This window comes from Euprymna scolopes, chromosome 18 (assembly GCF_053919585.1).
Source record: "Euprymna scolopes isolate OS-2025 chromosome 18, ASM5391958v1, whole genome shotgun sequence".
In the NCBI taxonomy this organism is placed as follows: Eukaryota; Metazoa; Mollusca; class Cephalopoda; order Sepiida; family Sepiolidae; genus Euprymna; species Euprymna scolopes.
In genome coordinates this window covers 33,112,143-33,138,470 of record NC_136499.1, presented here as the reverse complement: position 1 = coordinate 33,138,470, position 26,328 = coordinate 33,112,143, and the positions used below count along the sequence as shown (strand labels likewise).

General features: G+C 35.3%; 1 protein-coding gene across 1 annotated transcript; it reads right to left on the bottom strand.

Moving 5' to 3' along the window:
* Window positions 1-5,706: 5,706 nt before the first annotated feature.
* Window positions 5,707-25,486, bottom strand: LOC145297905 (uncharacterized). Its single transcript, XM_080144240.1, has 2 exons — window positions 22,286-25,486; window positions 5,707-5,790 (listed from the first exon to the last, which is right to left on the bottom strand). Exon 1 carries the CDS (start codon window positions 25,346-25,348, stop codon window positions 22,451-22,453), a length of 2,898 nt encoding a protein of 965 aa, XP_080000366.1. The 5' UTR covers window positions 25,349-25,486; the 3' UTR covers window positions 5,707-5,790; window positions 22,286-22,450.
* Between the last annotated feature and the right edge of the window lie 842 nt (window positions 25,487-26,328).

Genomic DNA, 26,328 nt, shown 5'->3' with positions numbered 1-26,328 from the left:
CGTTAAAATGTGTGAAGTGAACTTGTCTAAGTTACTTGGTGAAGTTTATTATGTTGAAGTGATTTCATTTAAGTTACCTAACGAATTCGTATTTTACTTCAAGTAAATCCAAGGAATCTGTCGAGGACTTAGACTGTTAAATACGCCAGAGAACTACAAGGCTGCAGGAGAGGAGGCACATATGGGAAAAATTCTCACTAGGAAAGATTGAATATGCAGTGGAAGTGTCTATCACTATAACTAGATATTTCCTTCTAAGGCCTGAAGAAAATGGATATGTCTGCAGATATTTCAACTGATCTACACAAGCGGACTTTTGTTTTAAAATGGACGATATTACCAAATGTAAGCATAAATTGCAACCAAAGGGAGCAAACCCTTTTCGACCTTGCTAAAGTATTTCGACCTTTTAAAAAAAAAAAAAAAATCCTGCACTGGTTGAAAGCTCATATCATGGCAATAAGTAAAAGAGTAAAAAAGGCTTCTCAATCCCTTTATCTTTCGTAATTTTTGCCACACATAGAATTTTCTTTGTAGCTGAGAGCAAAATCTTAGGAGCAGACAGCTTGTGAACTTTTCTTTTGGCTCAAAGTTTTTTTGTTTTTTTTTAATAAAATTGTTTGTTTGTTTCTATCCACCAAGTCTTTTCTCTTCTCATTTTTTCTTGCGGTTTTCTTTGTCTTTCTATTTTTATTTTTTATACGTCGAAGTGACTTTCATTAAAAGTGATGATAATAATTTCGACACACTGTTTGAGTCCCTGGAGTATGACTCCTATTTGAAGAACTGGTGTCTATTCATCATCCTAGTATGTTCAAAGCAAAAGCTGCACAAAGTTAGCCAAAGTCAAACTGCAAAATGTATATTAGCAGACAACATGTGCAGGTTTGGATGTCTATGCTATTAAAAACTCATTGCAATACTCCTTTTTAGGATATTGACCTGCTCCCAGCCATAAAGCTATACGGTTGAATCACCTTCCTGTCCTACAGAATAAATATCAAATACAGAAACAATGGAAAGAAATACGTGAAGAAAAGGAGTGGGCAATGGTCAAGACACGTTTGTGAAACAAACAGTTCTGCAACGAGCATGCCAGGAACTCCAAGAGAGATTTTTGTCCAGATCCAGAGCCAGAGTGGTAACTATCCTCATTGATGGCTGAAGATAGGGAAGATAGGGATAGGGTGGTGACATATGGTAACTGACGGTACCAAATGTGAGTAGATGGGAGCAATCAAGTGACGCGAAATGATCTGTTTCTCAAATAAAATATACCTAGTCGTGGATGATCCACATTGCGACACACCAGGAACCTCAAATTTGTTCACAAATCTTGAGCTCTTGTACGAACGTTTCTATTAACCTAGTAAGATTAATAGAAACAAAAAAGGTATTTGACTACAGGTTTAGCTGATCTGCATAGTAACAAAAATTATAAAAAAATAAAACGAAAATATATTGCAGCAGCTATGATGAAGGAAAAAGAGTGAGGGTCACGGCATGTGTCATTCATTAGGGATTGAACCCAGATCATTCAGCTTACAAGAATAAAATCTTGTTATTTTTGTGCAATGACAAGATTTCACTTATGCAAATGAGAATTTTTTTGCATGGGCGAATTCTCGTTGAAATAAAAAATTTCCTTCTGGGTAGAAGTTAAAATGACAAGCTTGAACAAAATTAAAAAAAACCCACAAAGTTGTTTTTTTTTTTTCATAGGTGTAACCCCAGATGTATATGCTATCTAAAAAAAAGGTATGATTTGAGGGTCAAATTGCCATTTATATCCTTTAATGTTATCAAAACGTACACACATCTTTTAATGTTATCATGTAGTTTGTTTTCCAGCAATTAATTAAAGGGAAGTAAATTTGATTTTTTTTTCACAGAGTTATTTCCCTTATGTTGAATCGAGTTGTATGAATGTACATATCCAGAGAGAAGAATGGGCTGGGTGAAGAAGAAGAGGGTAGACTTGCTAGTATTAATGAAGTTGCTGTCTCAAAAGGCAGTTGCTTGCAAGAAGATATTCTTTATTTTGCAGATTTCACCATATTATATGAGTGCAGTTGCAGTTTCTTTTCAATATATATATATATATATATATATATATATATATATATATATATATATATATATTGTGTATATTTAGGCAGCATTTTCTCATTTAGACAAATATTATTGAATAGCACGGAATTATTCTGTTTTACAATTTTCCTTTTTATCTTCTCCAATCTACGAATAGTCCTTTTTGTGTTTTTCTCGAAATCGCAAGCGCTTTCGACAGAAGTACTTCTATCATCCTCAGGCATATTGTAGGAATAAATGTAGGGATTGTTTTTTTAATTTACTTATATATACATATTTTTTCCTAGTCACGTGGTAATTTGTTACAAGTTAAGTGAACGAATTTTTTTTTTTTTTTTTTGCATATATTAAACAGATTTATATATACAAACACATATATACATTATTAAACATTTATCCCAAACATTTCAAAATGTTCCGGCTGCACTCATAATTAACATTTATTTGAGGCTTCTTTGTTTTAATGTACAATGCTTCAAGTATTCTTAGTACTTTACATTTCTCTCACTCTGCAATACTCTTGTATTTTCTACCATAATTCTTCGAAATTCCGAATGTTGGCAGCCATGTCCCTTCAAATGTTGTGATATGGAGCTAGAGTCAGAGAGGTGGAGAGTCAATCTTCATGACATTTATTTCTACAATATGCCTGAGGATGATAGAAGTACTTCTGTCAAAAGCGCTTGCGATTATGGATCCAACATATATAATTTCGAGAAAAACACAAAAAGGACTATTCAGAGATTGGAGAAGATAAAAAAGAAAATTGTAAAACAGAATAATTCCGTGCTATTCAATAATATTTGTCTAAATATATATATATATATATATATATATATATATATATATATATATATATGTATGTATGTATTTACAAAAAGCCATTTTCTCAAATAGAAAAAGGTTCTCTAGGGATTCAACACATATGCCACAAGAGTCTAATTCTTCTGTCTGGCAATAATACATCATGTTCGTTCTGAAACTCTTCACGGCATTATGATACAAAAATCCTACATAGAACGTGAAATACAACAAATGTTCTCACACAACATCGGCACGGTTATATATATTGCAACTGTCAGCATTACAAACAGGCTCATCAGTTTATCCTGAAAATAACAGTAAACCTTATGCAATTCAATTTACAAATTCTCATGAAACAAATGTCTCCATTTCAAAGCAATATTAAATTAAAGTAAATTCCCACATTGAAGAAGAACAGTTTTATCATTGGGCGGGGTGAGTTATGAGTTTATACCTTTCCCAGGAGTACTATTTGGTTAGTTTTAATCTATGAAAAATAAATTATGCACACATCTAAGACAAAAAACTATGTTTTATTTAATTGCGTAGCTGCTTTCTGATTTCTTGAAATATAGACGAAATATATATTTCTTGAAATATAAAAGGCCAGTAAAAAACGCTTAGATCCTAAATCTTGTTGTGAACACAAGATTTTATGTTTCTGAATTTTTGAGATGAGGACTGATTATTCGCATTATTTGGATTCTTGGACCTACTGTTCTCATCTTGAGTGTTCTTTTTCAAAATGTTTCGATTGATGTAACCTCCGGCCTTCTTTAGGTGTATCTGGTTGAACTCAGGAATATTTTGCTTGAATTTGGGAATTTTTCTGTCGAACTTGGGAATCTTTCTGTTTAACTGGAGAATCTGATTGGAAGTGAGAACGTGACCCTTTTATTTAATCTATGTGGATAACATGCTTTTGTTTCGTCAGTCATGAACTGCAAAGACCCATGGAATAGTGCATAAAGTACTTGGTAAAATTCAGTTGTAAGTTACACTCTTTTGGAGATTGAAGGTTCAATCCTGAGTATGGAGAACACTTAAAATACAATTGCAAATTATTTAAGACTTCTACTCAGTCATGGTTGACAGAGCGAGAACATGCTACCCCCATGGATTAAATAACGGTTTCCATTAGAAATCCATGCAGATTCTAGAATTCAGCAGAAAAATTCCTGAGTTTGGTAAGATATACTTGAAGGATGTCAGATGTTATATTGACCGAAATTGTGAGAACAGTAATCCGAAAATTCCAAATAATATGAATACACAAGATTTTGTTGGGAATTATTGTATTACCATGCAGTTAAGTCATAAGACTGAATTCGTCTTTCCTTTTTTTTAATTTCTGGACAACAGAAAATACAAGTTTCAGCAGTTTTATTAACAGAAACGACATTACAAGAAAATGAAAGTCTTTGCTTTGTGCTTAATGCAACTCTTTTTCGTTTTATCTTTTAAAAGAATAGTTTGTGCATTCTGTTGCATGCGAGCAATACATTTTGTATGTTTAATCTACATCTATCATGTCTCATTTACTGTCTTTATAGTTTTTCGTAGACCAACTATTAATAAATGAAATGCCTTTCTCTCTCTACAGCCTTTTAATTGTCTTTTACTTTTTGATGTATGGCTGTGTTTACAACCAATGCACAGTCTATCTGCTACATATTAAGGACCCTACATCATTGCCGATTTTGTGTGAATTTTGACAAGGATCACACTGAGTGTATGATAAAGATTGAATGAAGGACGGGGGGACGTAAAGTTGAGGCAGGGAGCAAAGGTCAAACATGGTAGACAAAACATAGGGAAGTTAAGTTAGAAAGTTAAGTTTAAGAAGTAAATAACTAGCTACAATGACATTAGTCTCCTAAGTAAATTTTCTCCATATAAAACCTTCAAGAAAACTCAGCGAACGTCTCCTTGTGCCTTCCTTTCATGAAAAAAGCTTTATTCATCTTAGTTAAATAAACAAAACAATTGATCATCACTCATGAAATACGACAAAAAGAAACAGCGATGTCAGGCAATGCCATGATGACATATTGTATGAATCCGAATATTCTGTTGTTGGCTTTGGTTTCCCCAATATTTTTCTCGTCAGAATTCTTTTTAGAAAGATATCAGATATTTATGGGAGGAATTATGTGAAGTTTGTTAGCATTTTAAGTGAAAGTGATTTTTGTGGATGAACTGGACTCAAACTTGGAATATCCAGGTCGTCAGTCCATGTAATTGACCTCTGTTGCCTTCCAGACAAGGCGATAAAAGATCATCAGAGTTACTCCACCCCACCCCGTACGTATGTATAAAGACTTTATTTTGCTATTGAAAATATTAGATATCTTCACAACTCTCATTTACACCAAGAATTAATTTAATTTCTCAACTCACGTGTTGCTAAACTTGATGAAGTAAAATATCAAATATTCTAATTCTTCATAACAAATTAAAACCGTAAAAAATGTAGAAGAATGGAACCACCAGCAAAAATAACTGCGTATTAGCTTATTCTACTTGCCAACAGAAGAAGGTTTGCCATATCTATTGATAACCTTTATGCCACTACACCCCAACCCACCCAAAAAGATAAGAACATTCTTCTGTATTCATTACTAGCTGCGTTTATTTAGTGTTGCCCGCGAAACATTCTTACTTTTAATTTTGTATCACAAAATTAAATAACTGAAATTGAACTAAATGTGATTTTTTTTTTAAATGAAAATCGCTCTAGACAAGGAATGAAGCCACTTGATGTAAGGAGCTGAAAAAATTACTACTTTAAGGTCCAAAATTTGCCAACGATTAATGTTAGATGGAATAGATTCTGACCTAGAAAACAGTAATTCTTCCCTGTTTGTAAGAAACATCGCTCATGCAATATGAGGACTAAAGAACAAAATAAGGAATTTTTAATAAAAAGTATGTTATTTAACTTAAAACAATGAAAACTTTAGAATTATTTTATTGAATAATAATTTTTTTTAACTAGGAGCTTTTTGAAATTTAAATCTAGATTAAATCTATATACTATTAAAAAGTTATGGTATTTTGGGCATTTGTCCTTACATGAATAAAAATGTGATTGGTACACGAAAAGGAAATAAGCAGAGTGTACAGTACATGTAGTAGTTTTTGCGATGTCAATACCGAAGTTTAAACTTCGCATAAGTGTACATTTTTCTTTTAATCCGTGTTTTAAAAATTTGAAAATGTTTTATACATTTAAATATTCGTGTTTTATCAATTTTAGATCCGCGTTTTATCAATTTTAAAATCCGTGTTTTATAAATATTAAAATCCGTGTTTTATGAATATTAAAATCCGTGTTTTATGAATATTAAAATCCGTGTTTTATGAATTTTAAAATCAGTGTTTAATAAATTTTAAAATCCGTGTTTTATAAATTTTAGATCCGTGTTTATCCGTTTTAAAATCCGAGTTTTATGAATTTTAAAATACGTGTTCTATAAATTTAAGATCTGCGTTTTATAAATTTAAAAATCAGTGTTTTATAAATTTGAAAATCCATGTTTTATACATTTAAATATCTGTGTTTTATAAATTTTAATACGTGTTTTGTCAATTTTAAAATTCGTGTTTTATCAATCTAAAACCCGTGTTTTATAATTTTAAAATCCGTGTTTCATAAATTTTAGATCCGTGTTTTATAAGTTTTAAAATTCGTGTTTTATAATATTTAAAATCCGTGTTTTATAAATTTCCAATTCATATTTTATAAATTTTATAATCTGTGCTTTATAAATTTACAAATGCGTGTTTTACAAATTTAAAAATTCGTGTTTTATAAATTTTAAAATCCATGTTTAATAAATTTTAGATCCATGTTTTATAAATTTTAAAATAGGTGTTTTATAAATTTTAAAACCATTGTTTAAAAATTTTTTGATCAGTGTTTTATAAATTTTGGATCTGTGTTTTATAAATTTTAATATCCGTGTTTTATAAATTTTAGATCTGTGTTTTATTAAATTTTATTGTTTTTTTTTTAAATTTTAAAATCCAGGTTTTAAAAATTTTAGATCGATGCTTTATAAATTTTAAAATCCTTGTTTTATTAATTTTAGATCTATGTTCATAAATTTTAAAATCTGTCTTTTATAATATTTCAAATCCGTGCTCTATAAATTTTAAAATCCTTGTTTTATAAATTTTAAAATCCTTGTTTTATAAATTTATTAAATCCATACTTTATGAATTTGAAAATCCATGTTATATCAATTTTAAAATCCGTGTTTTATAAATTTTAAAATTCGTGTTTTATAAATTTTAAAATTCGTGTTTTATAAATTTTAAAATTCGTGTTTTATAAATTTTAAAATTCGTGTTTTATAAATTGACAGAAAATACATAAATACTTTCTTTTAACTTTTGATAATTCACAAAAATGTATAAAATGTATTCATCATTAATTCGAAGCAAATTATTTTTTAAAAGATAATTTCAATATGTAAATACATTCATCATAGTTACTTACTGTTAAATGCAAACATTGATCAGCATGTTTATTTCGTGAAATTTTGGGAATACTAAATATATAAATATACCACAATATAATAATATAAATATAAATATTAATATAGTTTAATGTTGTAGTATAAAATTAAAATGATATAGTTAAATAATATAAATATGAAATAATAAAACATAATATTAATATAAAAATATAATAATATTCATATAAATAGATTTTAATATTGTAATATAAATACGAAATAATATAATATAAATATAAAAAATATAACATAATAATATAAATATATTATAAAATATAATAATATTAATATTACAATATAATATAATAATATTAATTTAAATTTAATAAATTATAATAATATAAACATAAAACAATATAATATAATAATACAAATATAAAATAATATAAAATATTGTAATATTATTAATATAATATATTAATATGTATATAATATACTAATATAAATATTAAATAATAAAATAATACAAAAATAAAATAATGTAGCATGATAATGTTAATATAAATATAATATAATATGATATAATAATTTAAGTATAAAATAATATAATATAACAATATTAAAATAAATATAGTATAATAAAAGAGGATTGGTGCAAAATAATATAATACCATAATATAAATATAAAATAATATAATATAAACATAAATATAAAATGATATAGTATATTAATATTGATATAAAAATATAATATAATATAAATATGATATAATATAATAATAAAAAATATAAAATAATATAATATAATAATATAAAGATGAAATATTATATAATAATATTCATATAAATATAATATACTGATATAATATAATATAATAATATAAATATAAAATAATATGATATTAATATAAAATAATATAATGTAATAATCTTAATATAAGATAAGTATGAAATAATATAATAATATAAATATAAAATAATATAAATAATGTAAATATAAATATAAAATAATAAATACAATAATATTAATATAAATATAATACAATGATATCAATATAAATATAATATAATAATATAAATATAAATAGTAGATATAAAGATATAAATTAGCATAATGTACCAACAACTCCTTAGAAGTGAGTAGAAACTCATGATATGAAATAATCTTTTTGTGGTTGAATTTAATAAACATCATAATATTGTATGAATCTGGAGATTCTATTGGTGCCATTGGTTTCCCCGATATTTTTCTAGTGAGAATCATTTCTGGAAATATATCAGATACTTACTGGAGGGACCATGTCAAGGCTGCCAACATCCTGGGTGAAAGTGATTTTTGTAAAATGAATTGGATTTGAACTTTGAGCACTCAAGTCATCAGTCAGTGTCATTAACTACTGAACTACCGTCACCTCCCAATTAATGGAATGGTTTCAAATAAGTTCTTATTTTAAACAGTTACTTTTATGCATGAAGTTTCTTGCATTTATTTTTTTGTTTTGTTTTTGTTCTCAATTTTCTTATAATTTTGTTCTAGCTGGGGATGGGGCATCCTACTAGATGCTAGACATTCACTCATTATCTCAGATATTCCAACTGAGATATCTTTTAAAGATTCTAACTATTCCTTTAAGTGTAATTATTTGTCTTGCACTTGGTTCACCGAGTATATTCACCAGGTAATCTTTCAAATTCTTTTTCTTACTAAGATTCCAGATTCTTTTCACGTTGTACATAAAACCTTGGTATTTTGTTATTTTTTCCCTCTCAGTTCTGTTTAATCCACCACCAGAGGATACTAACTTCTACTAGGGTTGCTTCTTTCTCCTTGTCCCATATCTTGGCATGATTTCGTGAATGAAGATCCTATGAAGGCTGTCCACGTCGACCATAGGCATGCTTGTGGCTGACGGGCCCAATGCAAGACAAGCAGTTTGGCCGCAACAGCTGCAGTCAAAAGTCACTTAAGGTGCAGCTGCTGAGGCTTCCCGGATCTTCCTCCTGCAGCATTTCTTCCATAGATTCTCTGTGCACCCAGTGTACCTGCGACTTCAGCAGCATGGCTTCGATGCTGATGATCTCTGTCTGCTCAATGACTTCAACATTGGTGACATAGTCACTTCAGTGAACGTTGAGGATGGTTCAGAGACAGTGCTGATGGAAACACTCGAGAAGTAGTAGTTGGTGACAGTTGTGCACATCTCAGAGCCGTACAGGAGTATACGGCTCTGTATACACTGATTTTTGTGCTCTTCTTCAAGTGTTTATTTTTTCAGACTCTGTTGTACAGTTTGCCAAAAGAACAGTTTGCCTTGGTAGTCTGTTGTTGATTTCTCTATCAAGCTTGGCATCTAATGTGATGGTACACCCCAGGTAGGTAAACTGGTGAATGGTCTTCAGCTTAGTCTCGCCAATAGTCATTTGGAGGGGGGTACACTACCGAGGCGTGGGCTGGTGGAGGACTTCTATCTTTTTCAAGCTGACCAAGAGTCTGAAAAGCTAGCAAACCTCTGCAAAGCAGGGTGTGAGGTGCTGCAAGGCTCTTTTAGTGTGGGCAACGAGGGCAGCATCGTCTGCAAAGAGGAGGTCATGGATCAGTTGCTTGAGAGTCTTTGTGTGGGCTTACAGCCTTCTGTTCAACAGACTGTCATCAAGGCAGTAGTGAATTTGTCCCCTCTTTTGTTCTCGGCACTTCTCTTGGAGTTGTCTGAGGATGAAGCCCATGTCCATGGTGCCCCTGTTTGCTCTGAAGCCACATTGTATTTCTGGGAGGTGGTTTTCTGCGATGGAAGGTATAAGTCTGTTCAGGAGCACATAGGCAAGGATTTTACCTGTGATGGAGAGCAGGGTGATTCCCCAGTAGTTAAAGTAGACAGACTTTTCCCCTTTGTTCCTGTACACGGCAACAATGACTGTGTCATGGAGGTCCCGTGGGAGTTCTCGTTGCTCCAAACAACAGACAAGGAGCTCATGGAGCTGCCATGCAATGCTGGGCGTCCGTATTTCCAGATCTCTGGTGGGATCCCATTGATTCCTGCAGTCTTGTCATTCTTCAACTGTTTTATGGCCTCAGTGAGTTCTTCCAGGGAGGTAGGTTCATCCAATTCCACTTTTGCTGGCAGCTGAAGGATGCGGAGGATTGCCGAGTCCTGAATGACCAGGCCAGCTCCAAAGAGAGCCTGGAAATGTTCAGACCAATGGTTCAGGATAGACGCTTCATCCATGAGGAGTGTTTGACCGTCCACACTACACAGAAGACTCTGAACATGGTTTGGTGGGCCATACACTGTCTTGAGGGTTCATAAAAGCCTCTGTAGTCACCAGTGTCCACATACTGCTGAGTTCTTACTGCGAGGTTGGACCACCACTCGTTCTGTATCACTCTAAGCTTGCACTGGAGGTTGCTGCAGATGTGACAGAAGGCTGCTCCCCTCGGTGGACAGAACGTCCAAGCCAGGTGGGCCCAGTGGGCCGATCTCTTCCTCGCCAACAATTCCTGTATCTCTTCTTTTCATCAAACCAGTTCTGATTCTTCCTAGTGGAAAACCCCAAGACCTCCTCAGATGTCTGCAGGATCGCTGTTTTCAGTTGATCCCACTCAGGTGAGGGAACTTCTTCTTGGCTGCTGTCATTTTTGAGCTTCGACTGCAAGCCTGCCTGGAAGACAGCTTTCACTTCAGCTGATTGTATCTTGCTAAGCTTGTTCGTTTTCTTTGAAATTCTTTTTCTTGAGTCTGGTTGCTAACGTAATTACTGGAATGATTGAGATCTTACTAAAGTTCCAGATTTTTTTCACGTTGTACATAAGGTATTTTGTTATTTTTTCCCTCTCAGTTCTGTTTAATCTACCATTAGAGGACACTAACTTCTACTAGGGTTGCTTCTTTCTCCTTGTTCCATATCACTATCAGGCTTAATAGCTCAGTTTTCTAGATACATACCTGTAGGAATTGCATAGTCATAGTAGATGTTGTGCGACTTATTTTCAACTGGACTTGCTGGTATATTTCCCCAGGATTTGCTATTACACTCGATATTTAACTTTTTACAAACGGTCCAATGGGGATATTTACACACTCCATTATGCTGCATTGTACGAGTACTAAAGTAATGCCTCCTATTTTTATTCCGCCCGAATGGATCAGAGGGGGATGCAAATTGCATTGTTATGAGGACTGAACGTATGCATTCATGTCCTGAAAGTTTCATCTCTCTGTTGCATATATTGACGGTGTGACACTCTAGGAAAGCAACTCCTGTCATGGACGCGCGTCAGAAGCAGAAATGCATAATTGAATTCATGGCAAAAGCCATGGTGGTGACTATATATGAAAAATAAATTCTGGAACACAAAAGGTTGCTCATTTTAATGATACCACTCCCATCTTCGTAGCTCTTCAATTTTTTGATTAAAAAAAAAAAAAAAAAAAAGATTTTACTTTTGATATACTAGTATAACAGCCACCCCCAGAAGAAGTTTTCAACTGGAAAGATCGGTTGTCACGGTGATCATGAAAAGAATTCAAAATGATTTAGAAATCTTTAAACTGCCCAATGAAAACGGAAGACTTAAGGCAAAGGTCAAGTATTACAGTTCATTTGTGCTGGTAAAGTAAGCAGAAAAAAGTATTTAACGTGTGGTGCAAGGATGGGGGTGTGCGGTTGCAAATTGGTAATCTCTTGCACCACATCGCTACCTGACTACAACGGTAAGAAAAGAAAACAAGCTAAAATCACTCAATATATACACCTGACTCAGCTGGTAAATTTGCATATAGAACTCGTGACAGAGACTATAAATTGTACTATCCGAGCAGGTTCGCGCTTCTATCCTTGACTTCCGGCCAGTTCCGAATCCTTAGGTAAGCCATTCTTTGTTTCTTTTGTTCATTCTATTTTTTTTTTTTTTTTTTTTTAATTTTGTTGTTCATTTCCGCTACACGCCCCCTTGCCCCCTTTGTTGGAACTGGATTTACCTACATTGAAAGACTTTTACCTGTATTTCTTTGCTCTCATGAGGAGGCAAGACAATTGAGACAACTATATTGTATTACTAGAAGATGTGCCCAGCGTTGCCCGGTATTAAACATAACGCTAAATTGCTTAAGAAAAAGGGTGCTAATGCAGAGAGTGATCCGCGCTATTTTTTAAATCGTATTTCCACGTTTAATTAAAGTTTTATTATGTTTTTTTTATTCAATTGTAAGGTTAAAGTACAGAATAGGTACAAAACACCCTCCCCATGTTAAGAATGGCTTTTTAAATAATAACGTTATTTCAGCACGGATCACTCTCTGCATGAGTACCAAAAAAATGAAGCAAAAAAAAAATAAATAAATAAATAAATCGGAAAGAAACTGACACATGTGCGTGCGAGTATTATGTTTTTTTCTAAACAATTCACTTCTGTAAGTAAAAAAAAAAAAAAAAAAAAAAAACCTACTCGAGCAGAGATCGAAACCAAAACCTAAAGACAGTGAGTCAAGTACAATAACCATTAGACGAGCTTGCCAAAATATTTAAAAAGTGTTTTCAAACCTCGTCAAACAGTTGACAAACAGACAAATATCTGATGATGACCTCAAAGCCACAATTTTTCAGTTTTAACCTCTTAGCAGCCTCCCCCCCCCGCCCGGATGAAAACCGATAAAAAAGGTTTCCCACATAACCCATATACCAAAGTTCAAGTCTGTTGCTCAAAAATTCGTTGAGTATATAGGTTGAGATTTATCCTCACACACATTCTCACTTTTCTAGATATATAGAAAATATTGTGCGATCCGACTTCACCTGGTGAGCTGTCAGGTGTTAATCAGATACGAGTAACATTCTAAATATCAACAACTGAGGTTGACGGTTAGGTTTGAGCTAAAGGCCAAATCAACTGTTGATCTGAAAACATCAGTGACTCCAATCTTATTCTCTCTACTCTCTCGCTTTCTTTTTTTATGTGTGTTCATGTCTTTTTCTTTCTTTTCCAGACGTTCTACCCTCTCTTTAGTTTTCTCACTATGAGGAGGGAGAATTTAGCAGTCTGATATTTCTTCTTTATACACGACGGACGTGCAAATCAAGTCTGCCGACTTTTCAAGTTTTTTTTTCTTCTTTTTTTTTCTCTCTCTCGGAAAGAATCATTTCTAAGCATATATTTTTATTTAAAAAAAAAAAAAAATGGTTATTCGTTTCCTTATTACGAGGACCCAGTTTCCAGCGTGACATTCCAAATACATCAAGATAGTTCTATAGTGTGAGAAATTAATAACACCTCAACGCATCAGTGCATCACACCATACAACACCACCAACGATAGAATCACCCATTCGGATGGCACAAGACTATTGCGTTTAAGGATCTTTGGCAACGTGGCTTGAATGTATAAGCATGTATTAATGATATTTGAACCTCGGAATGTAACTATTGTACTTTCCCGGGAGCTCGTGGTTGATGCTGGGATAAGAGCCTTTCTAGAGATGTCCCCAAGGTGCGAACATACAAAAATACACACACCCCATGCAACAATAAGGCTACAAAAGTACTGTGTCCATGATAGAATTACACACAAATGTGCTAGTGCACTTACTGATCCGCGCTATTTTTTAAATCGTATTTCTAAGTTTAATTAAAGTTTTATGTTTTTTTAGTCAATTGTAAGGTTAAAGTACAAAATAGGTACAAAACACCTTCCCCTCCCCATGTTAATAATGGCTTTTTAAATAATAACGTTATTTCAGCGCGGATCAATAACTGCACTAGTACCCACACAAAGTAGAAACAACTAGAAATTTAAGTACAAGTCCAGGAAAAGTATGTTGCTTAGCTTAAAACAACGATGATATCATCCATCCTCATATTCCATCCCGATCTTTTTTTTTAAGCTTCCACTTAGCTCTCACCCCCATTTAGAGACCGACCTGTTTGTTTTCGATTGATCAGGAAAACAGCGAGCCGTCTCACACTTAACAAAAGGTTCGGACGGCCTTATTAACTTGCTTCATTGGCATTTTGTTTGGTTCTTTGTTTTTTCTTTTTTTTTTTTTGTGTATTTGTAGATCTTCTACTTCCCATTAATCATCAATTTTATACATATTTTCATCGATAAGTAAAATCATTAAAACAATTAGGGATCTTTTGAGTAGTTTTAACTCCATAGAGTGAATGCAATATTTTAGTGAAAGTATCTAGCTAAGTTTGTTTGTCAAAAAGAATGACCCCCCCTCCATACCACAGAAGCAAATAAGGTACTAATTGATCCGTGCTGAAATACTAACGTTATTTAGAAAGCCATTCGTAACATGGGGAGGGAGGGTGTTTTGTACCTATTCTGTATTTTAACCTTACAATTTAATAAAAACAGATATCAGAAAACTTTAATTAAACTTAAAAATACTATTTTAAAAAAAATAGTGCGGATCAATAAGTGCATTAGCACCGCAAATAGAGATCTATACCTAGGTTGAATGGAAGATTTTGTAATTTTAGTACTTTTGCATTTATAAACCCACGATTTCCACAAAGTTACTCGGGTGTGCCGAGTGAATGACGAGAAGAACCGGAAACGGTCGACACGTAGTTTTCTGGATATTAAGAAATTATTTTCCAATGTATTACTTTATGAATTTCAGTGGTCGTCGCCATTCTTAACATGGAGGAAAGGGGGTTGTTACAATTTGTGTTTTTTGTAATAAGACTCGCTCGGCCGTTTCCGGTTATTCCCGTCATCTGCCGGGCACACCCGAGTAACTTTGTGAAAATCGTGGGTTCATAAATGCACAAGTTACCGTGATTTTTATTTGGCTAAACAAATTAGTTTAAAACAATGACAACTTTCTGTCTTTTTTTTTACACTTAAATCTTAAAAATAAACCAAGAGATGAAAAACATTTTTATTTCATTTTTATTTTCTTATTTTATTTCTACCAGAGAGCTACCATTTATTAAGGCCCAAAAGTCACTCAAGGATAAGGGTTGATGAGTGTCAAGTAGTCAGGATGATTGCTAATGGTGGAAATAGGGTAGAATTTGATTATTTAAAAGGATTGCTCAACAAGAACATGCTTGTATTGGACTTCAAAGCGATCATGTCATAGTCAGCCAGGAAGCAGCCCCACGGTATTGTATTCCACAAACGGGTGATTTTAGGAAAGAAACTGCTGATGAAATTTTTGTTTAGTTTTAGGTACAAATAGAAAATAGTTGTAGTTGGACGAGTGTTTGTTGTGAATGTTTTACAGGAGGAATATGAAAGATTGAAGCTCAGTCGAGCACCTGCCATAAAAATAACGATAGAAATGAGAAAAAATAGCAATGTCTCCTCTGTGAGAAAAAAGGCTGTAAAAAGGGATAAAAAGTCTTTGTCCACTAGATTTCAAAGCCGGTTTTGTTCCCTATCAATGTTGATCTGAGTAGCTCCTCCCCATATGTGACAACATATTCCATCTTAGGCCGTATTTCGCTCTTATACAGGTAGAGGTTTGCGTCGGGAATAAGATACCTTTTTCCAGTTTTTTTTGTTGTTGTTGTTTTTTTGGGGTTTTTTTTTGGGGGGGGGGAGGTTCCAGTTGCGAAATTTAAATTAATTTTTATGACGGTATCTTTTGGTCATTAAATTAATTAAATAAAATTGACGTGAGGGGTATGAGTTCCGTTATAGAGGCGTTGATTTAATTTGAATAAAATAAAATACGGACCAGGTGTGCTTGAAAGCCAAATTACAACGCAATATTGCGAAAATAAACAAATATTTTACTTGTTTGAAATTTATAATTTAAATATTTTCGGAGTCAAACTCCGTCCTTAGTATTTTGTACATCTTTTGTTTGTTTCTTTTTTTCTTTTTCTTTCTTAGCATGTTGTATAGTTGAAGAAAGGAAAGTCAGTTGGTAAAGATCCGCGCGTTGTCTCTTAGCAGTTGTATTTCGAAACGGTGCGTTGGCTACGCGAGATTAATGTCAGGAGTGTGAGTTCCGTTATAGAGGCGTTGATTTAATTTGAATAAAATAAAATACGCATCAGGTGTGCTTGAAAGCCAAATCACAACGCATTATTACGAAAATATATTATATATAATATTATATGATATGCTTATTTTCGTAATATTGCGTTGTGATTTGGCTTTCAAGTGCACCTGGTGCATATTTTATTTTATTTAAATAAAATTGTTCAAAATTGAAACTTAATTTAAATAGTTACTCACATATGAAGAGGATATCATGTTTGACATTTCATTATATCGATTATTGAAAATCACCAATAAAAAATCTATAATGTAACATGTAACAAAAAATTATCGTTTGAATAATTCAATATATTTTGTTAAACAGAAAAAATTTCTTCACGACTATGTAAGTGTCTTAAATCATAAAACGTTAAGCAACTTTATATCTGTGTATTCATATTTTTTGCAGATTGTTATCTTCATCTTCATAGTTATTGTTTCATCACGTTTTGGACAACTCCTTCTCTGGCCTTCGATGAAATGAGAATGCCGAGTCTTGTAACTGTATTTGTAAGAATTTAAATTGATTTGACTTACCGGGGGTGGGTCGGAGGAAAGAAAAGACACTGAACTGCTGTTTTGCCATTACGGAGAAACTATCTATTTCCTACTAAGTTAAATAGACATTCTAATCTCGTTGGAAATCACGTTGGAATTCTCGCCACTGAGAGTTAGGATGTATAAAAGGAGTTGTCTCACTACGGATTAGTTAAGAAGCTAGTTACCTAGCTTGCTAGTCGGTTGGCGTCTCTTAGACTGATTACCACGTTACTGTTATTCGGCAAACGTTACCAGTTAATTGTTACCTTTACAAGGAAAGAAAAGACTGCTTATAAGCAACGTCACCATTTCGTTGCAAGCCCTTACTTCCTTTTCTTACCCCCCTCTTCTTGTTGGTGAAATAATCCCGACAGTATCCCTAGTAATTATCGTCTTTCTGTGGCACAGTGGATAGGAGCATTGAGTCTCTACGGTCCTAGGTGAGTATTGTCTGGAGATAAGTTTCAATCCTACCCAAAGCAGGCCAGAGGATAAGTTAGCCAAAACGTGGTGAGACAACAACTATGGAAGGCAGTAATTACTGGGGATACAGTTACAAGATTCAGCATTTAACCAGGTGGTTAACCTTTGCGGTTAACAACCTGAAGAAGGGCAGAGGATGAGTCGGCCGAAACGTGGTGAAACAACTATGAAGATGAGGATAACAGTCCGCAAAAAAAAAAAATGAATACGCAAATTATTAAGCTTTATCTCAAAGGATTCCAAAAAATAAAATATAACTTCATATCTTTTGTTGATTGTAGTTCTATGATTTACTCAGTAGCTTTGATAAGTGTTGCACGCCACCATTGGTGTCGACTCGCAACCACAACTTACACACATGAAAGAACCACATGGAAGCAATTAGTTGTCAAAATATTTTTGCACTTCTCTGAATATTTATTCTCTGCAGTTATTTAATTATCTCATTTACGCAGCAAATTGTCATTGAATTTTTTTCTTATTTAATTCATTTTTTTTTTTGCCTGACCTTTCTTTTCAACTTCACTTATGTTTTTTTTTTTTTTTTTTTTTTTTTAAGCAATTTTCTTAGACAAGGACAGTAACTTTGAGGAATTCATTCATATTTCAAGACATACGTTAATTTACATTTTGACTCTTGCATGTAAAAATGGGGCGGACCTGAACGCGAATCACCCTCACCCCACCCCATAATTTTTATAGTATGTTTTAGTATGTAGTATAGTTTTCGAGGTTGCATTATAACATGCTTGTCTGACCGGGTACAAGGGGAAGAAGTTTCATGCCTTTCAAAAAATAAATAAATAAATAAATAAAATTAACTGCTAAAATTTGAACAGGCCTGTTACATAAATGAAAGTTGGAGTTGCTGTATGTAAGAAAAGTAGGAAGTGGATCTTGGGTTTACTTTCGGCAGCCATGTAACTCTTACTTCCCTTATTGTGTCCTTTAGTCCTCACATTCCATGAGCGATGTTTCCGACAAAGAAGGAAGAATTGCTGTTTTCTAAGTCAGAATCTATTCCATCTAACACTTATCGCTGGCAAGTTTTTGACCTTGAAGTACAATTGTTACAGTTCCTTACAGCAAGTGGCTTCATGCCTTGTCTGGAGCGATTTCCATAAAAGAAAAAAAAAAGTCTGCCTGCCTGTGTGTAGATGTACGGTAAGGTGTCAGAAACTACTTAAAATTACTTTAATACTCATATGCTGAGTATCAACAGTGATCAGATTTATGCGAAAGTGGATGTAAAAAAAAAAAAATAGAAAAGAGGCTTGCCTTTTTTCTGTTGTTCCTGGCCTTCGGGCCGGGATCAAAGTGTAGTATCTGTTCCGGCAGATACTGCAAGCTATGACTAGCTATGACTAGCAAAGACCAGATGTGGGGGCAACCCCACATGCCTGACCTTTAACCAGCTCCCATTTCCCACCTCTCGGGAGCTGGTCCCCTTTTTCCCTTCCCCCTCCCTTCACTCCTCACATTAAAAATCGGCCTTGTGCCTAATTTGCTCGGTGGGGGAGCAAATAAATACCATCTGTTCCGGCAGATGCTGCACTTAAGATAATTTGTACCAGTCAATGGAGGGGAAACCCTCTATACTGGGACAATTATTATTTTTGGTAACCAGAGTGCCCCCTTTTTGCCTACTTTTAGGGGAGCTGGTTTTTACCTCACATTAAAAACGGCCTTGTGCCTAATTTGCTCAGTGGGGGAGCAAATAAATACCATCTGTTCCGGCAGATGCTGCAAGCTATGACTAGCTATGACTAGCAAAGACCAGATGTGGGGGCAACCCCACATGCCTGACCATTAACCAGCTCCCATTTCCCACCTCTCGGGAGCTGGTCCCCTTTTTCCCTTCCCCCTCCCTTCACTCCTCACATTAAAAATCGGCCTTGTGCCTAATTTGCTTGGTGGGGGAGCAAATAAATACCATCAAAGTGTAGTATCTGTTCCGGCAGATGCTGCACTTAAGATAATTTGTACCAGTCAATGGAGGGGAAACCCTCTATACTGGGACAATTATTATTTTTGGTAACCAGAGTGCCCCCTTTTTGCCTACTTTTAGGGGAGCTGGTTTTTACCTCACATTAAAAACGGCCTTGTGCCTAATTTGCTCAGTGGGGGAGCAAATAAATACCATCTGTTCCGGCAGATGCTGCAGGCTATGACTAGCAAAGACCAGATGTGGGGGCAACCCCACATACCTGACCATTAACCAGCTCCCATTTCCCACCTCTCAGGAGCTGGTCCCCTTTTTCCCTTCCCCCTCCCTTCACTCCTCACATTAAAAATCGGCCTTGTGCCTAATTTGCTCGGTGGGGGAGCAAATAAATACCATCTGTTCCGGCAGATACTGCAAGCAAAGACCATATGTGTGGGCAACCTCACATATAAGACCTTGGTCAATGTAGGGGCAACCCTTCATACCAATTGTCACTATCCAACTCCCCTACTCCCCGGGGAGTTGGTCCCCATTTCCTCTTCACTCCTCACATTAAAAATCGGCCTTGTGCCTAATTTGCTCGGTGGGGGAGCAAATAAATACCATCTGTTCCGGCAGATACTGCAAGCTATGACTAGCAAAGACCAGATGTGGGGTTGCCCCCACATCCCTGACCTTTAACCAGCTCCCATTTCCCACCTCTCGGGAGCTGGTCCCTTTTTTCCCTTCCCCCTCCCTTCACTCCTCACATTAAAAATCGGCCTTGTGCCTAATTTGCTCGGTGGGGGAGCAAATAAATACCATCTGTTCCGGCAGATACTGCAAGCTATGACTAGCTATGACTAGCAAAGACCAGATGTGGGGGCAACCCCACATGCCTGACCTTTAACCAGCTCCCATTTCCCACCTCTCGGGAGCTGGTCCCCTTTTCCCTTCCCCCTCCCTTCACTCCTCACATTAAAAATTGGCCTTGTGCCTAATTTGCTCGGTGGGGGAGCAAATAAATACCATCTGTTCTGCAGATGCTGCACTTAAGATAATTTGTACCAGTCAATGGAGGGGAAACCCTCTATACTGGGACAATTATTATTTTTGGTAACCAGAGTGCCCCCTTTTTGCCTACTTTTAGGGGAGCTGGTTTTTACCCCACATTAAAAACGGCCTTGTGCCTAATTTGATTTGGTGGGGAAGCAAATAAATACATTAAAAAGTGACTTTCTTTAATTTGTAAGTTGTCGCCTGCTTAAAGTTGAGGTGATCCACTCTTTATTTCTCTCATGTTGCCGGGATCTGAAATAATAACAAGAATAAAAAAGCATTGGAAATGCAAAAGGATATAGGGATGATATGCCAAAAAGTATACAAACAAGATAGCTATGAATGGCTAGGCACATGGAAATAGAATTGCATCCAAAGTATAGCCCTATAGCTTTTCTCCAATCTTCATTCCGTGCCATCATTACAGTTGTAAAAAGCTATAGGGCTATACTTTGGATGCAATTCTATTTCCATGTGCCTAGCCATTCATAGCTATCTTGTTTGTATACTTTTTGGCATACCATCCCTATATCCTTTTGCATTTCCAATGCTTTTTTATTCTTGTTTATTAGTATTTTGACTTACAGTCTTATTTTTAAACTTACATTCATGATAGTATTGTCTTTTTTAGGAGGCGGCTCATTGCCGCCTCCATTAGTAGCAGGTCGCTTCCTGCTGGGTTTTAGGTCTTTGGGTTTTGGGCCTTAGGAGTTGCCTCTTGGTCCTCCATCGGTTCTATATTACATAGAGTGCTACCGCCTCTCTGATAAAACAGTTAGAGTATTATAAAGTTCTAAAATGTTCATACCTTCACTATTAAATTTCTCTTGACTTTCTTGCAGTTTCTTTTGCGGTTAATTTAACTTATTTCCTTTGGCGTTTGGTGAGTTCTTAGAAGAACTGGTCTGATTTACTTTTCTTAGCGAGCGAAGAGATTCAGCTGCATTTAACAATGGTTGCTATAGTGTATTTTTGCGCATGCGTGAGAATTTCAAGTTTCCTTCTTATTTTTCAATAGTTTGACAGTAGTCATGTGTCTTTCTGCCAAGAGCGACAGACGTCAGTGTTAGCCGTGATCGTCTAGAGGTTAGGACCCCACGTTGTGGCCGTGCTAACTTAGGTTCGAATCCTGGTCACAGCATTGACATTTTGTACATATTTTACAGTCCAAAATCCGAAAAATTATTTGTTTTTATAACATTGTTTTTTGACGTCGTACTTGCTGATAGGTTACTCTTATAACAATTTTGATCAACTGAGATAAAGATTTCGTGGTTTCATTAACGCTGGTGGGTTACTGTTTAAAGAAAAAACCTTAACGTTCACCTCAAATATTCAGCGTCCAAGAAATATAGGCCACTGGCAAACTGGAACGTCTGTGAGCATCCGGTATATTATTTGGAGCTGTCCCTTTTGAGAGAAGTTCCGTGTTCGAAGTGGTCTGTCTACATTGGGTATATAGTGTTTAAAACTTGTTATTACACATAATCTTATTTAATTATGGAGTTAGCTAAAAAGCGATGGGTCACTGCACTTCTCCGTGTAAAGAGCAGTCGATTGATGCTTGAACTGTTGTCAGAGACCGTTCGTACACCGAGATACATCGTCTCAGAAGAAAGAAGAACAATTGGCCATTTTTGTACCCTTTTTTTTGTTGCTCTCTTTTGATATTTTAACCGACGTTCTGGCACTTGCTGGATTCGTAAGACACTTCTCTGTAAGAATATGTGCTTTTTGAAACTTATAAGTTGATTTTAGTTGAGATTTGGATAGTTTTGTTTTGTAGGCGTATATAGGCGTGTACGGGCCATCCCTATATAGAGAGTGCTACCGCCTCTCTGATTTAAAAAAAAAAAAAAAACTATGTATGAGCAATGAAATAAGTCGATGCTACTTACTTTGTGTTTATGCTCTGGTAGTTTATACTGTTGAGACACTTGTAGTCTGTCTAAACTGTACGAACGAACTGACTAAACCAAGATGGCCGACTCCTATTTATATCACCACAAGCAAGGGAGGTAACCATGTAACTGAAGCAAGGGAGGTAACCAATGTCTACATTAACATTGCTGCTGTCCTCAAGTGAATAATTTATTTCTGATTTAACAAGTCCCTTAGAAGCTCAGACGAAGCTCCTGCCTTGGTCAAACAATCAGAGACCTGATCACAACCCCTGATCCATTCTATCTGTATCTCTCCTCTACTCTTCATTTCCTTCAGCCTTGCTACATCTATTCTCAATCGTCGATCGCTTACCAGATTGTTGGAATTCAATGTCTCCACAAGTGATGCATTATCTGTCTTGCAGAGAACGTCTGGCAATTTAGATAACTGAAATACCTCTTGTATCATAACCGCAGTCAAAACACCAGCATCAGCTCCCTCATTCAGAGCAAGAGTCTCTGAGGCCAATGGGCTTTTTGTCACTCTGTCCAATTTCTTTGACGCCCAACACATGGGGGCCATTTTGTCAGTACTTCCTCCAATAAAGACAACAAAACCACCCTGTGAAGATCCATCTTCCAGACTGGCATAAGAGGCATCAGTATAACACAAAATGTGTAAATCTGAGGGCTTTCCCAATTTTGGAAATGTTATAGAACCCTTCTTGGATTTCAATTTTGATAAGGCTTTATTCGCCTCAAATAAGGCTTTTACTTTGGGATGCTTTCCAGTGTTGCTCATTTTACACACATCAAAAGCTATATCAGGGCGTGTTTGAGTTGAAACCCACATCATCTGACCTGCAAGTCTCTTCAACTCATGCTTTTCTTCTTCATTCAGTTCATCATTTTTCCTCAGTATCCTCCCTTTGCTTATTTCTATTGGAGATATGGAAGATACATATAGATCTTGTTCTACAGTGATCCCATTTTCCTGTTGATTAACATTCAGTCCAACATATTTGAATGTTCCACTTTCATGAGATCCCACCTTAAATTTTTCTTTCAATGTTGCAATCACATCCCTTTCAAACTCTGTGTTTCCACAGAAAACAAAATCATCCACGTGCATAGCAAGAATTCCAGTCAAATTTCCTTTAATATCATGCCACAAAAACAATGCATTATCATAAGCACTTGCTACTCCTTTTAATTCAATCAAAGCCTGAGTAACTCTCTTGTACCATGCCCGTGGAGCATCATTCAATCCATAGATGCATCTTTTTAATTTCCACACTTGAGATTTAGGACAAACATCAGATGGTGGCCTCAGGTACACATCTCTCTCTAAAATACCACCTTGCAAAAAGGCTGAGGTAAAATCTATGGTCTGCAGCATCCAATTCTTTATTGATGCGGTTAGCATGACCATTCGCATAGCTTCACGGCTACATGTTGGGGAGTCCGTTTTCAGATTACTATTTTCTTCATAGCCTCGTGCTACAAGGCGAGCTTTCATTGTTTTCTGATTATCCTTGAATTTTTCAGTAATCACCCATCTTGTGGATATTGTTTTTTGACCTGTGTATGGCACACATTCAAATACTTCATAGGTGTTCATGTTTTTTATTTCTTTATGCTTGGCATCCATTACAGCTTTCGACTGCTCTTGTTCAGCGGTGAGCAGGACTACATTTTCCTGTTCAGTATATTGGGGCACTTCTCTCCAATGATCAATATGATTCCAGTTGATACAAACTTGATCCTCGTTTTCATCCTCAGGTTCTATATTGATCCAATGACTATATTTGCCAGTTGATTTAGGCTGTACTGACATAACCTTTCCTTTCTTCCACTCCCCACTTCCATTTATTTTATAAGTTATGGTCTTATTTCGGCCAGGTTTTTCAGTCTTATCTCTTAAACTGGTAGAACTATCAACAACTTCTTCTCTGTCTATATCTTCACTTTCTACCACTTGATTCTGCAACTCCTCCTCCTCAACTGAAAGGTATTCATTCTTCCCTTCTGTAGTGCTTCCCAGCATTTCAGCTTTTTTTGTTCTTTTTTCGTTGTTTTTATTCACTTTCATCAATTGGCACGGATGCATCCTATAAAATGCTCCGCCATGTCTGATTAAGACAAACTGGCCTTCTCTGCCTAACACTTTTGCTGGACCACGCCATCCTTTAAAACCCTGCCTCCGATAATAGATTTGGTCTCCGGTAGCATAATCTTCATCAGCATAAGTTCTGACATTAGACCTGAGAGCTCTCCTAATTCTCTCACTGGACTCAGCTTCCAAAAAGTTTCTCCTTGCACTATGGAGAGCATTTAAATTTTTTCTCACCATGTCACTTGTAGTAGAGGACTCCATAGCAGGTAACTGGTCTGTCAGAATTGAGGGTGTATTTACATTGAAACCGAATACAAGTTCATTTGGACTGTGTCCAGAGTAATTGAGGAGGGCATTTTTTGCACAAATAGCCCATGCCAAGGCAATTTCAGGTTCACACTTCTCATCGTCAATTGTTTTTTTCATTGCCTCAGCAACTATCAAATTATGACGTTCTACAGTACCGTTGCTGAATAGACTTTCTGCGGCAGTAGTACAGGTCTCTATGTTGAGTTTTTCATTCATCTGTCTATAGTGTTCGTTGTTGAATTCACCCCCATTATCACTCAGAAAACGAACAGGAGATCCGAAATAGGTAATCCACATCATAAAGATGTTTTTGATGATCTCCTCCTTCTTCTTTGTTTTGATCAATGTTGCCGCTGAATACCTGGTAGCGGCATCAATGAGATGTAGTATCCACACCTCATTGTGGATGAACTCTTTCAAATCCATGCAAACTGTGTGATTAAATCTATTGCCAAGAGGCAATCCCACAACCGGTCGCAGTGGAGTTTTTTTAAATCTAAGGCAAATTTGACAGTTTTCACAAACCTCCTCAATCGCCTTTATAAATTCCTTGTCATTGAATTTGCCACTTTTTTTAACCAAGGAAACAAGTTTTTCCTTCGAGGCATGAGCAAACTGTCGATGAAGTTTTTCTGCTTTTTTTTTTTTCTGTGAAAGAACACTGACCAAAATTCTGAACATGTAATACAATGTTCTTAGTACCACTATGATCCAACAACTTATTTGTTAAGGGGAGACAATAGTGCCCTGAAGTTGTGGTCTTTAGTTCAATACATTTATCAAAAATCCAGCACATATCTTTCCGGAAATCTAGCACTATTCCTGCTGTCTTCATTGATTTGTGACTTAATAGAAGAGGCAAGTCGTTTTTCACAATATCTGCTTCGATATAAACTCTTATACCTCCGAGTGTAACCGGAAATTTAGCAACTTTAATTGCTGTGACAGCCACTCCATCACCAAAACAAAAACTCCGGTCTGAGTTCGTATACTTCACTAGTTGCAGGTCACTTTCATTTAAAGTATCTAAATAAACATCAAGCCACACTTCGCCAGCCAGTGTGCGAGTACAAGCAGAATCCAAGACTGCCATTCCAAATGTTTCCTTTACAAGATTTGAGATTTTTTCATTTGTACTGTTCAAATAAATATTTTCTTGAATGAACAACGTAATGTGTATTTGTTCTGTCGCTTCCGTAAACCTGGGCGTATTTCTAGGACACTCTCTAATTAGATGGTTCGGAGACTGACATTTGTAACACAACACGTTTCCACTTCGGTCACATGGATTAGATTGTCCTCGATGAAAACGCCTTTTGTTGTTACCCGGTTTAGAATAATTATAGTTGACGATTTCGGGCTCTGATTTCACTGCCGGTACATTTTCATCACGATAAATGTCACCAAATACTTTCTTTATCGATTCCTTCATGTTTTGATACGTCAAAACAGAACACGTTGTCCGCGCTAATTTTTCGTTCTCTTCCGATATGTTAACCGCGTTCAAAACAAGAAAAGCTTGCACTCCTTCCGGTAGAATAATGTAGAATTTTTGTAATCTTTGGTACAAAAACTCATAACGAACAAGAAAGTCATTTATACTGGTACCTGACGATCTTTTATAAGTGTAAAATTCCTTAAAAGTCATGTAAGCGCGCGTG

Bases quoted from the DNA above. Each gene is read 5' to 3' on its own strand.
- LOC145297905 (XM_080144240.1), bottom strand. From the start codon at position 25,348: ATGTTCAGAATTTTGGTCAGTGTTCTTTCACAGAAAAAAAAAAAAGCA.